General features: G+C 36.0%; 1 protein-coding gene across 1 annotated transcript; it reads right to left on the bottom strand.

Annotated features, from left to right (window-relative positions):
- Positions 1–463: 463 nt before the first annotated feature.
- LOC131051345 (replication protein A 70 kDa DNA-binding subunit A-like) lies at positions 464–1,308 on the bottom strand. Its single transcript, XM_057985811.1, has 2 exons — positions 1,305–1,308; positions 464–1,179 (listed from the first exon to the last, which is right to left on the bottom strand). Exons 1-2 carry the CDS (start codon positions 1,306–1,308, stop codon positions 464–466), a joined length of 720 nt encoding a protein of 239 aa, XP_057841794.1.
- Positions 1,309–16,199: the final 14,891 nt, after the last annotated feature.

Here is a 16,199-nt window from a genome sequence, read left to right as displayed (position 1 = left end):
GTCTGAATGTCAAAAAAACAAGATTTGTATAGTGTATGCAGAGATAGAGCAATCTTCTTTTTTCGGTTGCTGACAGGATAGAGTCATGTGACTACATGCATTTGGGCAATTTCTGCAAGCAGGCAGGTGGACTCAGCTTTGAAATCGAGTCTTTGCATTTTGTCGATTGTGACTTTGATCCTGCGCTCAGAGTTGAATGTGTCAGTAGACACTAAAGCTGTAAAGGTATAGTGCTTGAACATAGTTTTTTTGAGTATGATGTGGGGTGTTTTTTCTATTGTCAAGTCATATTGTAACATGTATAGTTCCTTTGCAGATAGAGAGAAGAGTTCTGTGCCAACGTTGTCAAATGCATTAGCCCAAACAGTGCCTGTATGATCTTGCAGTTTCATCTGGAGGAGGTATTTGTAGTTACATTCAGGGAATTGTGTTTGACACCTAGGGTAGGACCACAAATTCTCGGCTAATTTAGCACATTTTTTTTACATTCTTTTCCATTGAATTGCAATGGGCAAGCTGTATAGTAAAAGGGGTCTTCCTTTATGAAGCACAACACAGCTGTAATAGTAGTCTCAATGGCTTCAGGAATAACGCTAAGGCGCTGCAGGATGGATGCAATTGACATTCTTTGATACTGGTTATTTTTGCAATGGAGAGCTGAAGGATGTGGATCAAGGCTTTGTTGGATAGGGCCTCTTAAACGGAGGGGCTCAGCTTCAGGAATAGAAGGGTTGATTTCAAAAGCTGTGGACGCTGATGCATTTATGACTTTTCCATTGAAATAACCAACCCTTGCATTTTGAACAACAAGGATGACAAATGTTCCAGATGTATGCATATTCTTCAAGTCATTGCCTAGTTTTTCTGAGGATGGGCCCCAAAGGTTAACATCTATTGTCAAAGTTGACATATCATTTATTTTTACTATTCTCTTGTTTACAACAGAGCCATCCTTTCTACGAATTATAGAGATCTCTCCAACATTGACAACAACACCAATAACATCAATCAAAGTATTGTTGGTAGTGGTGAGAAGTTCATCAATAGGGGTGAAGTGGGTTTTTTTATCAGGCCCAACAGCATCAGGGGCACAATGCTTCAAAACTGAAGTTTCAGTCAAGATAATCTCAATCTGGCTGTTAAGTTTATTGTACACCTTGTTTGCATCTTTCACTGTACCTTTGGATAGAACATATGAAGCTCCTTGCTCGATTCAATGATAGTGTAATTCAACAATTTCGTCAAAGGAAGTGATTCTAATTTCACAACCCTCTTTGTCTATAATATCAAAACTAAAAACCTACCCATTGCGTTTTGGCGTGTTATATTTATGCATCTTCCTCTTATTTGTTACGCAGCCTTTTATGGTCCAATTGTTTTGGTAAGGGTTCAAGCTTTTAATAGGGCTGATATTTTCAGAAGGACCATTTTGTGGGGAAGGCAAATCTGCACCGAATTTAAGAGCACGTTTAGTGGGTGGCGGGGTTTCTCGGCCCAACATTTGCTCTTCTTGTTCCTTGAAGAGGTATCGAGGTTTGCCAAGCAAATGGTAATCTATTTTTCACATCAAGAGTGAATACAATGATGGCCCTGTAAAAGTGAGAAGGAGGTATGCTCAATTGTGGGATATATGTTTGTAAATAGCATAGAAAGAGGTTCACATAAATGAGGGGGGAACACATTATAGAAGGTACCTTGTGTTCCAAATGTATCGACAAGTATATTTCATCAACAAAAGAACATAGCCTATTTTCAACATCTCTGCATGCAACAAGTCAGCATACTTGGTTGGCAAAATGGCCACTTGCATATATGTGCCATCTGACAAGACAAGTTTGTATCTGTCATTGTCATTTGGATCACCAATGATTTTTTCAAATTATAGAAGCTGGAGCAATGGTGGAGGGATATCATCTCCTGCATTAATAGATCGGATTGCATATGGGGTAAGCTCAAGGGGATCGATAGGTCCCTACAAGGAGAGGAGAACAAGGTTGTTTTTTTAGAGGAAGGAAGCTTGATAGTAGCAATGCAGACACAATAAAAGAAAAGTATGCTCGGCAAGATATATATATATATTCAATTTGTTGACATACTATATATTTATTCATGCAACAAGTTAACAGAATGGCAATCGTATTAGAAGGGAGCAGAGCAGTTTTAATTAAAAGGATGTGTCATTCTATATTTCTATAAGGCAATGTGTTTGAGTTTTTTTTTTTTTGTTTTGGTCAATGGATGGATAGAATGTATGCACAAAATGTGAAACATGGGAACGATGACAACTAAATGGATGGAATGAGACATGCAGACAAGCGATGTTTTTTTGTGCAAGGGAAACATCGAAAAAAATGCTCATATCTTTAAATGTGCGACAACATAGAATGGATTATCTTACCGTAGCATCTGGGGGAGGCTGTTCTGGTGGACCAACAGAGCAAGTAGAAGATGACATATTGCTTGATGCTCTTCACAAATGGAGGAAGGGATCTTTTGTCAGAGTAGAGAATGCCTATAGGAAAATAAGCAGCACAAAGAAAGGTTGAACAACATATTGAAATAAGACGTTGAAAGGAAAGCGCAACATGAAAAATCAACATACATTAATATTGAGATCAATATATATGGAAATTATACATGTGTATATATATAAATACCCACAATTTTCAAGTCTCCACTCTCCAATCTGTTCACTTTTGGCTTGGAAATAGAAAAATGATTTAGTGGTTTTCTTTCAAGATGATCAGGGGAAAATACACTTAAGCTCATTTTCCAAGAACTAACATTCACTTCTTTTCATAAACATGTGTAGTGTAGTCCAGTATTGAACCTAAATAAACATAATTCTATCCAATTATGGCTGATTGATATCCATTGTTTAAAATTCCATTCAAACAATAGTAGAAACATATAAGAGCTTTATATTTTATGATTTGTAAACATAAACATATCTCCACAATTTTAATGGCAATGTAAATATGTATAGATTTTCTTTTCTATTTAAAATGCAATTCTATATGTGCTTTCTTGCCATCTTTTCCATATTTATATAGGGAAATTAAAGTTTAAATCATGGCAATGCTAACTTCTTCGAATTAATCTTTATACAAATATTTTGAATTATTTGCATATACACAAACACACACACACATATATATATATGGATGTGGACATGAGTATATGTGCAACGGTTAAACTGCAAAGACCGCTGCAATGATATCTGTCCCCCATCCTACGTAGTTGCCATCAACCTAAGCATCGAACAAATGCTGTGAAAGAAAGCACAAAGCATAGAAGATGAAGCAAAAATTCCTGATTAAATAGATATATGGATGCGGACATGAGCATATGTGCAACAACTAAACTGCAAAGACCGCTGCAATGATATATGTTCCCTATTCTATGTAGTTGTCATCAACCTAAGCATTGAACAAATGCTGTGAAAGAAAGCACAAAGCATACAAGATGAAGGGAAAATGCCTGATTATGACCGGAAGATGAAGGGAAAATGCCTGATTATGACCGGTTTTTATTGGGTGGATTGAAGAATGAGCAGGAGCACACAATAGATAGCCAGTTTTTTTTGGGATAGCAGTTCGCAAAGGAGGCAGCAAGTAGAGCAATATAATTCTCTTGCCATAAAATGTTCTCTGGGATGGGCAAGTAAGATGGAGGAACCCAACAGAAGTCGTGGAGCTTCCATTGTAATCTCTTTTGTTTGAAGCAAACCAAAGAAACAAATGAATAGAAGAGCTTAGTGCAAGAAGTAAAAAAGGACGGCAAAACCCAGCAATCAATGCGTATAAATGTCATTCGATGCCTTGATGTGTCAAACAACTCCTCGCAGATTGCATGTGACAAAGTATTTATTTCACTTGCCAAATTTTACATTTTAAAAAGCATATTTAAATCAGGGGCAATGTGCCAAATATGGGCACCACAAAACGAAAATGACGTGCAACCAGCTTGCAATATATATATATATATATATATATATATATATTTGCATGTATAGACATACAGATACATAACCATGTGTATGCAGAAACATAAATATGTATGTATATAAATGCATGCACATATACATGGATATGTATGTATGGATATGGATATATAGGTGCACAAAGACATATGCATATATAGGTATAAGGACAAGCATATATAAACATGAATAGATGGCTATCATTAAATAATAGATGTGTACCAGAACTTGTAACTGCATCTCTATGGTTTCGAATATTTCATCTATCTAGTTATAGTGAAGGATTTCAACAACTTTAACTCGATGAATCAATTTCTAAGGAGCAGGTGAGCTTGTCTCGAAGCCTAAATATATATAATCCATTTCAATGAACAAATATATTTATGTATATATATACAAAGCTATATGTTTGCATGTACGGACATAGAGATCCATAGGCATGTGCATGTAGAAACATAAATATGTATGTATATAGATAGATGAATATACACATGGATATGTATTTATTGACGTGGATATGTAGATGCACAAGTATGTATGCACATACAAATACATGCATAAGCATATATATATATATATATATATATATATATATATATATATATATATATATATACATAGACACAAATGTATTTATATAAACATATATATAAATGACTTTGGAGAAGGGGGGCTAATGGCAAGAGAGGCCATGAAAATGTATCTATATGGAAAAAAGCATTTTTTTTTCAATTATGATGTGGGTCTTTTTTCCGGTAGCAATTGGTGGGGGAAACGAGTCAATAGCATAAATTCAATATTGATCATATTGGGAAGGTGTAATTTACATTTAATTTTCCTGATCCGAGGCAACGGGTGCAAGGTGCTTAGTTATTATATTTTGGGTTCATTTCGTCAATGACGAGGGAGGCCGCGTGCAGAAGTTTATAATTTCTTAAACGCGAACATTACAAAAGCATATTCTGCTTAAACCATATTGATTGGAATGCAAAGGCTAATTTCAGATCAGAATTGTTATTAAATTACAGGCAGTAACACGCTTGTTCTTGGCGGTATACATGGGGATTGTTATGTGTCAGTCTTGATGTCATGTCACCCTCTAACAATGTAGAAGAAGTATGACAGGTTGGAATAAAGTAGTGATTCAGTTTAGAAGACTAGTGACTTGTCAATGCAGTGCTCAGGGATAACATCAAGATAAAATAGCGTTCCTAAGATGCTGATGACAATAAGAATCAATCAAGAAATGACAACTGGTTCTAGGTAGCGATTTTTTAAGAGCACAGGAATTAAATAAATGAAGAGGCACATGGAAGAGATATCATTCCTTGAAGAGAAAGGGAATCGCCCAAGGGTCATAACCCTCCAACAAGGTTGAGGGATATTTAAGAAATAGAAAAGCATCATGCAAGGGGTATTGAACAACAGATAACAGGAAGAGAATCAAATAAGAAAAGAAATCTCATCGTAGAGATACCATGAGTAATCAGCAAGCTTTGTTAATTACAAAGTGTTGGATTCTTTTAAAGCTTTCACCGAATCTGCGATCCCATTATGGGCGGAACAAGAAAGCAATATCAGATCGGAAAGTCATTGAGGAAGGGAATAGGAAAAAGAGATCGAGTCTGCAGCCACTGTTAGGATAAGATAATATTATGGTATGGAGTTCTGTGCATAACTTTCTTAATATTCTCAACATATTATTATGGATAGCAAATTGTCTTTAAGACTATTCACTGCATATATTCTCCTGGACATAGTGTGTAATCTATTATGATTATATTAGGCAGAGAAACTGCTGTATAAGGCACCCTACATGATTATATTAGGCAGGGGAACTGCTGCACAAGGCAACCTACATGATTAAATTAGGCAGGGTAACCGATGTACAAGGGCACCGTACATGGATCGTATTGAGCTGGGTAGCTGTAATATAAGACAGCCTACATGGATCATGTTGAGTAGGGGAAGTGTTATATATGACACCCTACATGATTGTATTGAGCTGGGTAACTCTAATATAAGACACCCTACATGGATCATGTTGAGCAGGGGAAGTGTTATATATGACCCCCTACATGATCATATGTTTATATCCCTGAATCTGAATCTGTTTTATGCTTTATTTAGTTATTTCTGTACATAGTCATTTGTATGACCATTTCTTTATGTAATTGGCAGTATCTTTTTGACCTTGTTTTTGTTTGGTTGATTAGAGCAGAGCCTAAGGCACTTCCCTAAACCCTTCACCTAGGAAGATGAAAGCGTAATTAAAGTATTTTAATATTAAAAGTCCTTGCTTAATTCATTTTGTTTGAATCTATATGCAATTGGTTTTCGAAGATTTTAACTTCATTGAAAATGCGATCATAAAAACCAACTTGTGCACGGAGTATCGACACGGTAGTTGTATGCATAACCCCTTTTGGAGAAATTGGGCAAATTGTTAAAGGCTTCGATTATGAATAAGGAAAAGCTATGCTAGTTGCATGCATAACCCACTTTGGAGAAATTGGGTAGCTTGTTAAAGGGTTCGATTATGAATAACGAAAAGCTATGTATACCGGGATGAGGCTCTTTACGAGCTGTGTTTTAAATATAATTCAAAGACAAGAAGAAATAATTAATATCCCTCTTTTTTGGTTGGAAGGGCTCATCTGTCTAACTCTTTCAGCTTCTCTGACATTTCTTAGCCAAGCACCATGTGACAAAACATCATTTTTCTGCGCCAAACCCACTGTTTTTCAGGTGGGGTTTTTCTTGATTTCTTTATAGTTGGTCACTTTGGCACAAGGAGGCCAAAAACCATGTTCACAAGCATTTGGCGCAGACCAATTCGATGAAACAGATCCAACGGAGAGAAAGCATAAAAGCTCATTCTTTAAGTGGTCATATTTTGGCTTATGTATCGCTCTAGTTCTATCTGTTTCTGTGTTTGTGTACATTCAAGACAATGTTGGGTAGGGCATGGGCTTCGACATCCCAACTACATCCATGGCAATTGCACCGCCTCTCTGCATGCGCGGAGCAAGAATGCACCAGCATTTGGTAATTCTGTTAAGGGTATAGTTTATCGACGAGGAAAGCAATTCCATAATTTCTTTAACGTAATAATATCATTCCTTACCCTTATGCACAATTCTACAATTTCATAAACGCGGAGATGACAATCACAATATAATCCACAACTACCAAAATGCAGGGAAGCAAATATCAAAGCTGCTGCACACCCAACTCAAAGAAACTGGACTTGAAAGGAGAAGCCATCAACAAGCAAATAAAGACCTTTTAAACTGCAAACTGGCGGTCTACTACGATATTTGTTTCCTATTTTTCATAGTTGCCATCAACCTAAGCATCCAAAAAACGATGTGAAAGAAACCACAAAGCAAACAAAATGAATGGAAAATACCGGAGCACGAGCGGTTTCTATTGTCTGGACCGAAGAATGAAGAGAAGCACACAACACAGAGCCAACTTTCTTGTGATTGCAGTTCTTAAAGTAGCCACAAAACACAGCAATATAATTACGAACAGAATATGTAGAGCTTCCTTTGCAACCTTTGCTGATTGGCGCAAACCAAAGAAACAAATGAACAACAGACCTAAGTGTGAGAAACAACAAAGAACGACAAAACCTAGCGATCAATGCGCATAAATGACATTCAATGTCTGCATGCCTCAAACAACTCCTCGCAGATTGCATTTAATAAAGTATTTATTGCACTTGCAAAATTCCACATTTTAAATAGCTTATTTAAATCACAGTTAATGTGCCAAATACGGCCACCGCAAAACACATTTGACATGCAGCCACCTTGCAAGTCGCACAGCCAAAATAAAGCCTATTTAAATCACGGTTAATGTGCCAAATATAGGCACCACAAAACCCATTCAACGTGAAGAATAATGAATAATGCTCACCGTGAATAAAGCTCACCGTAAAAAAAATTTCGCGTTGCCGCCAAAACGAAACCTTTGGGACACTGACAATTTTCCAGGCATAAATGCCCCACGGAAAGCCTATCGGCTTAAAAATGGTGACAATTTAATAATAATACAAGGGATTACATGCTCATTTCCTATTCATTGTCATTTAAGGAAATTTTGTTGTTGGAGCCACAACGTTTCAATATGAATTTTAATGGCTACTTCGCACCATCCCACCTACATACATGCCTCCAGTTAATGAGCTAAAATTGTCATTATAGCTTGGATTTTTAATTAATTTTTCTTCAATTTGGTCTCATAGTGTTTTTGCTATGACCTAGTGTGCTCTGTGTAACTCTCACAAGGGCATTTAATTTAGGGTTTCTACATAAGTTATAGTTGCATTTGTTATATTAGAAAATCTTTGTGCTTTCTCTCAAGGTTCTAGCTTTATAAATTGTGGTGTTATCAAGTGTCACTGAGAAGTTCATTCTGTAGAATTTTGTTCTGAAACCCTAACAAGTGTTTGTATCTATTTATATAAAACCCTAAGTCTAAAAGATGGCCTAATCCTCTAGCTAGGGCAAGTGGAAGTTTTTAGCTTGAGGTAATTGCACAATTCCTTGGGTCAACATAGATTCAAAAGAGGTCCAAAATAGGCCATAGACTAAATGAGTTCATAATTGAGCACACCAGTGGATGTAGAGACCCCATAATTCAACCGTGGGTGTTTAGTCTCTGGAGGATGAGCTATAACAAGAAGAAAGAATGGGTGTGTATCTAATATTTGGAACTACAATTTGGAAAGAATGGTGGTCCCAATTTTTTTTGTAAACATTGATTTGGTGGCTACAATTGCTCACAATTACAAACCTGATGCGAGAGAAATTGTCACAAAAGTAGGAAGATTGGTGGCAATCACCAAGGAGGCGATTGATGAGGTTTTCATGCTCAATCCTACTATTGATTGGCCCATCAACCTAGAGAAGCTTGAGAAAGAATACAAGACCCATGAGAGATTATATAGGGATAAGATTGCATCTTTAAGGCCTATACACTTAAAGAGGGACGAGAGACCACTGACTTCAAAAGATGTTGCACCCTATGATATCAATTTGTTTGTTGGATATTTTAAAGATACTTACTATGCTTTATGTCAAGTTTGTGGGGTTGATGCTCAAAGCATGATCCCTAACTGGATGCTAGCTTTATATATGAATATTCAAAATAGAGACATTAATAGACCTTTTGATTATGCTAGTCTATTGGTTGAAGGAATTCACAAAGCCCTTTATGATTTCAAGAGGGGGGCTTCATTGAATTTTAGGTATTATTCTATCTTGACGCACATTTTATTATACAAGGGCCTTACGGTTTGACACTCTAATCTTAAAGTTGTTCCAGTTTTAAGAGGTGAAGCACTACCTATCCAAGAATGGATTTATGTTTGGGATATGCACTTGAATGAATCTAGCTATCTCACTTTTGAAAATCATTTTGTTATAAAAATTTTGAGTATCCTTCAGGGAGAGGTGAGATGGGGTTTAAGCAAGGAGGTGAAGGAATTCCTGAGGCTTAGGGACCTTGTGCCTACATTAGGGATTGATCACAAATGGGGATCATGTTTTTATTTTAATAATCATACAATTATTAGGATTTTTGGTAGCCCTATTACTCCTAGGCTCCTCCCCATAACAGTGCCTGAAAAGGTTTCCTTTTTAGAGATCATGCATCAGTTGGTTGAAGCAAAGAGGTCCTTAGTTTGGGGAGCTCATAAGAAGGGTTCACTTCTCCCATCCTAGGTTATTGAGGGGATGTATCATTTTACAAATAGGAAAGATTATGATATTTTGGATTCTATGCTAAACAAATACAATCTCCCCCAGGCTAAGTATAGATATTATGATTTTGAATGGTTTATCCAAGGACTTGGGAAGGCTAAGCCCCAACAACATCAATGAGATGATGAAGAGGATCTTATAAGAAATGTTGCTAATTATATTGAGGTGTTGAAGATAAAAGAGAGATGGTACAAAATATAGTATGAGGAGAATAAGAAAAGGAGATTCGGCAACTCATATTCCCCTTCATGGGAAATGCTATTGATAGAAAAAGCAAGGATGAGAAACATTTTTCAGTGCATATAATGATGTGGATTATATGCCTTTGCCTCATGAGAGGCCTAGGATGGTAGAATCCCAAGTTCAACAAGTGGAAGAAGAGGAGCCTGGTTCTCCTCAGTCTATTGGTTCCCTAATTGACCCTACTTCCCCTCCACCATCTCCTCCACCTGGTTTTCATGAGCCATCATCCATTCCTCCCACTGTCGAGGCGTCTTCGCCACCATCTCAAGAGCCCCTTTCACCACCTAGGTTACTTGCTAAGGTCGCAATGAAGAAGCATATGGTTGCTTCCTCTTCTTCAAATGGATAATCTCATCAAATTCCAAAAAGTCCAAGGGCTATAACTCCCCTACATACTTTGTCTCCCTGCAGAAACATTCCTTTCTAGTCATATGAAGATTTTGAATTCTAAGGTGAAGCACCTATGCCCCCACATAGGTTTGACACCAAAATTGGTGTGAGAATAGATGACCCTTCTCAAGAATGGGCCCTTAATGCATTCAAGTTAGGTGGGGACCTCAGTGAAGACATAAGGTTCAATGCTTGTGAGAAATTCATGAGTGATGATGATTTCATTCATACAAGGGAGTTTCAATAGTTCATGTTAAGAAATATGGTGGATGAAATGTAAAGAAGAAAGGGTATTCAACTTGATAGCTTGAAGGAAGATGAGAGACTTAGAATGAAGGATGAACTTCTAAGAGATGCAAACAAACAATGAGCTACCATGACCCCTGAAATGGGGAGACAAGTGGTAAAGAAAAGTGGTGTGCTACTTCTTGAAGGGTATATAGTAGGATATTCCTTCTGCTATTGCATTTGATGCCTTGAGGAGGAGGCATGATATTGACCTAGAAACTATGGATCCTGAATAAAGGCATAAGTTGCTCTCTGGTACTATTTTGGATGATCATTTGGATCAACTAGTTATTTGGTGCTTACACCTAATTACACGAAGGTCAACACTAAGTTAGGAAATTGATCAAGTTTTGGAATTTTGATTGTCAAGAGAGTGGCATATAATCCCTGCCATAGAAGCTATAGAAATGACTCTGCATATGGCAAGATTTTCCCACAAGGCAGTATTAAAGACTGATGAAGAGGTTCACATCCTGAGAAATAGAGTGAACCAACTTGAAGAGCAGTTGTATTCAGAACCAACATACAAGCCTCTTGCTCTGCATTAATATACTTCTGAGGGGGGTATGCAATTAAGAAGAGATTTAGCTAAGGCTAGATTAAATATCTCAAGGATGAATAATGAAATTGACTTGTTGAGGTTGGATGCCTCAAGAATGGAGAAGAAGACAATCATAAAAATGTTAGAGGCCTTTCTTGAAGCCAATTTTAATGCAATCCTTGGTCATGCAAATGTAGCATGGGATGAACACAGGGAGCTCCTAGGGTTTTACTAGGAACGTTTAAGGTGGCAAAGATTTCTTGCTTGCTCCCTGTCTCATTTGACAAAGATAATCACAATGTTAGAGATTGCTCTGGTTAGACCTCTCCCTCCACATCTACATGACATCATGATGGATTTCAGATCAGGATATAATGTGATGAAACAAGTTTTCATCACTCACAAGATGTACACTCAGAGGATCAAGTAAAAATTATTGGGCTTCTAGTGTCTTGTTAATTGTCATATGCCTGCCCTGTTTGAAGGGGGAAGCATTTTGAGGCCAAAATCAGAATGGAAGGTAGAGATCAAGACAAATTTGGATCCCATGCTGATTGATATTTTTGTTGATGAATCACAGATATTAAGCAAGTTGAGCACATACTTTGATGCATTATCAAGGTTTGACAGTGGAATGACCAGAGTGGAGGTGGCTATTACTTCAATAGATAGTGAAGATTATCAACAACATATTGGGAGACTTCAACAATACAAGCAATATGGATTGGGAGCTTTCCTATTCTCTTCTCTCACTATTTCTATAATTTTAAAATTTTGAATTTTAGCACTTAGCTATTATTTCCCGCCTTTTTTGAATTTTTGTCTTTTCTTGTTTTCTCGACTTGTATAGATGAAAAGAGATATTAATTGTGATTAGGTGGCTTGTGTATGACATTTTTAGAGAATTTTGACTTACAACTTCTCTGATTAATGTATATCTTTTGTAAAGATATGGTAAGCTGCTCTCTGTCCATGTGTATTTAATAGGTTTGCAAGGTTATTTGATCCTCCAACTTGATAAGAGAGCTCCTGTGAAGAAAAGAAGAATTTCAGATCATTTATAACAACTATCACCTACGAAGCAAAGAAGGAGAATGTCTATCCCTGTTAGAAGATCTAAAAAGTTATTTGTCTTATTCTATTAGGCGATCACTTACTACTTTTTGAAATTGTAAGAGGCTCGAAGCTTGTTGCATCCTTATTTTCTATAAAAGGATATTCAAGGCCTTGTTTCAAGTCTCTAGGTTTAGATTAGATGTATTATTTGAGTATCGTAAAAGCTTTTTCACTAAGAGTGAATCTGCTTATAGAAAGTCCATAGGTTTTGCAATATAGTACTGTTTCCAATTTCATGTCCTATTTGCAGTCTTTTTGCAATGGATATGTGAAGTACTTTGCAATTATAAAAAACATCTTGAAATCAAATCCAATGGTTTCCAAGTTGTTCTCATCACTTGTGATCCAAACTCTTGTTTAATCAATAAATCAAGGGTTTTTTTTATTTTACCTCTGCACTGTGTTGATGAATTTACATGAATTTGAGCTTCTTCTAAAGTAGGAGATTAAATTTCTTTACTCATTCAAAGGGATTTTGTAGAGATAATACTTGATTGGGATGCAACAGGAAAGTTCATTTTGTGCTATGACTAATATCAAGTATTAGCTGTATAAGGAAAAAGATGTTGCAATGCACACATATTTTATATTGTAATAATGGTTCATCTAGCTCAATGGATAGGAATTGGTCATATGATTGTATTGCTAACCTTGGCACTTAAAATGAAAGAAAATATATCAATATTTGCATTTAATTTTTATTTTGAATTTAAATTTTTAGTAGTACAATAAATTGATTCTCATAGTGACTTAGAGTACATAGTCAAGGATATAAACCATATGTAGTGAAATAAAGTATTTCTTTGATTTACTCAATGTATTGAGAGCACATCCTTTGTAGTAATAGAAAAGGAGATTTATGATTATAAAAGTACTATTAAAGGGATGCCCACCTAGGTCTAATAGAGCTCAAAGTGTAGATGATATAACTAGCTCCTTATCCCTAGTTATTATCTTGTCAATTGGCTATTGATCCAAACCCTTGAGCATTGAGGGTGGCTTCTCACAGAGGATATTTGGAGACATCAGTTGGAAACACCGACACCTCCACTATGACATCATCAAACATTAACACTCAAAACATCCAAGAACCTGCATTGCAACCTAATACTAGTGTTGTTTCACAACCCATGATGACAATAACATCCACATAGTTTAATAGTGCATCGAGGACAACATGATTTGCTCAAACAACCCCACCTCATAGCACAAAATCCACCCAAAAGATCAATTGAAAGAATCTTATCAACATTATCACAATCCAATAAAATTCGAACAACACATCCTCAAAGTCATCCTTTATTTACCTAATTCACACCACCAATGAGTTCTATAAACTTCCAAAACACTTATGTTTCATCACCTTCTAGTACATCTTCATTCAACCTAAACCACCTTTTCCAAAATATTGGTCACCATGCTACAAAATTCTCTCAACCACCATTATACACTAACACCAATCCATTTGTGGATCCCAACTAAAATTTCAACACACATGTTCCTCTAACACTGACAAACATGCTCGTACAACATGTGTAATATTGACAACTCCAACTATCCATCATTCAAGCGAGCAACACCAAGAAAACATATACAATGGAATATTTATGCCCATATCCCTTTGATAAATCACTCTACATGCCACCTTTTCCCCTGAACTTTAAAGTTCCTAAATTTGATAAATACAATGGAAAGGGAGATCTCCAAAATCACATTCGAGAATTCTTTGTCGCGTGCATAGAGGTCACTTATAATAAAACCTACCTCATGCATCTCTTTCCATGCAATTTAGGGGGACAAGCAATTGAGTGGTTCTCGCATCTACCCTTGGGTATCAAGACATGGGGAGAAATGGCCAAAACATTTATAGCCCACTTCACACACAACATTGAAAACAAGATCACCATAATGGACTTATCTACTACAAAGAAAAAGAACAAAGAATCATTTGTTGCATTCTTACAATAATGGTGAAGTATCGCTAGCAAAAGTTAGTGTGATATCCTCAAAAGGGAGCAGGTCCAAATATTTGTTGACAAGAAATGACATTCGAACTAGAACTTCAATTCCTAGATTCGTTTGAAAAGGTGATAAAAAATGGACTAAAATGTGCAAGAGCTCTCATAAAAAGGGTCATATCAAAATATTTAAAAACAACAATCAAACGAACGACCCTATTTCTTCAAATGAAAAGACTAAGTTTTGGTCTCAAAATAAAAATTTAACAAACAATAGAGTGGTTGATGCCAAGGTGGTTAATAGGGCTCAACACACAGTAAGCCTTCAAGGGTAAAGCAACACAAATAATGCACCACCCAACAATAACCATACACACAATAATGACTACTCTACTAATGGAACACAAACTAATCAACTTTGTGGTCCCCAAAATAATCAAAATAATTCAAAGTGAACTTACACTCTCCTCAGAGAACCTATTGAAACTGCTTTAAAGAAGCTTTTGCAATCTCACATAATCATGTCACTTGAAGTAAGACAATACGAACTGGGACCTTTTAAGCCATCTTGGTGGAATGATAACAACTTTTGTGAATATCATAGGATGAAAGGTCACAAAACCTCCAACTACTATTAAGCCAAAAATGTAATACAAGACTTACTCGATCAAGATGCGATTTCAAAATAAAATCCCACATACGTCCCACTTCCTCATTCAATTATTGTTATTTAAATTTAGTCTTATTTTCTATTTTTAACTAAGACTAAAAAAAATAATGTTGACTAACAAGTGTATAAAATTTCCTCCTTACTTATGGATTGAGTGATTTTAAAGAAATCTCTATTTTTTCATAAAGTTGATAATAGTGTTTTGTAAGTTCATGACCACGAGGAGGTAAAATGTCAAATAATGATTAAATTTACAAGGAGATATTGACTATCCTAGGTTAAGTGAGATGAGAAGCATGTTAAGAGAAGAGGGTGATGTTGAAGCAAGATTCCTCAAGATGGATGCTAACATTGTGAGCCCATGTCAACCAATGGAGACCATGACAAGCTTGATGGAGGCACTTATGAAGAGGTTAGAAAAAGGAAAGAATATAAAAAAATAAAATGAAGATGAATATTTGAAAAGTGAAAACAATCTTTCAAACAAACCTTTGTTCCAAGTGGAGGCTAAGATTGAGTACCCAACATTCAAAGGTGAAGTGGATGTGAAAAAGGCTGAACATTAGTTGGCACAACTAGAGGTATACTTTAGCAATCATTCTCCCGCCTTAAAAAAAGATCTCATTTGATAGATTGAGTTTAACAAAGTGTGCTCCAAGTTGGTTTGAGAGTCTTTTGTATTTATAGCACAAAAGACACAAGTGGATCGATTTAAGAAATTGATTATGAAACAAATTTGTCCTATATGTCATGAATGGAAAAATTTCTGGAATGACAATACTTAAAATGAAAAGATGAACAAAGTGCACATACATTAGTGAATCACGTAGAAGAGTTATACAAATAGAAAATGATGTAAAAGATAAATAAGTCTTAATGAAATACATAGAGGTTTTCACAATCGTGATCATTAACTTGAGTAGATAGTTCTCCATCATCTCCTAAGGGTAAGGGAGCCAAGCCAAAGACAAAAATGTAAATTCCACAAGTACTAAGAAGTAAATTGCACTTTGTTATGATCATTGTGGTAAGGATGGTTGTGATGATTCTTCTTATTGAAAATTCCATACAAAAATAAGCCTCACATGAAAGGTAAGAAGGATGAAAAGAACTCCAATGTTTCCCTTGAAAAGGGTAAGAAACTTGGTATTGCACTTTGAACAAGATTCTAAATTGTCTTGCACTATTAGGAAAGTTCATTTATTGGCGAAAGAAGCATTTTTTACCATTAAAATTCATG

The sequence above is a fragment of the Cryptomeria japonica genome, chromosome 11 (assembly GCF_030272615.1).
Source record: "Cryptomeria japonica chromosome 11, Sugi_1.0, whole genome shotgun sequence".
Classification (NCBI taxonomy): domain Eukaryota; kingdom Viridiplantae; phylum Streptophyta; class Pinopsida; order Cupressales; family Cupressaceae; genus Cryptomeria; species Cryptomeria japonica.
Note: the sequence above shows the minus strand (reverse complement) of the source record. Positions and strands in the feature narration are given on the sequence as shown.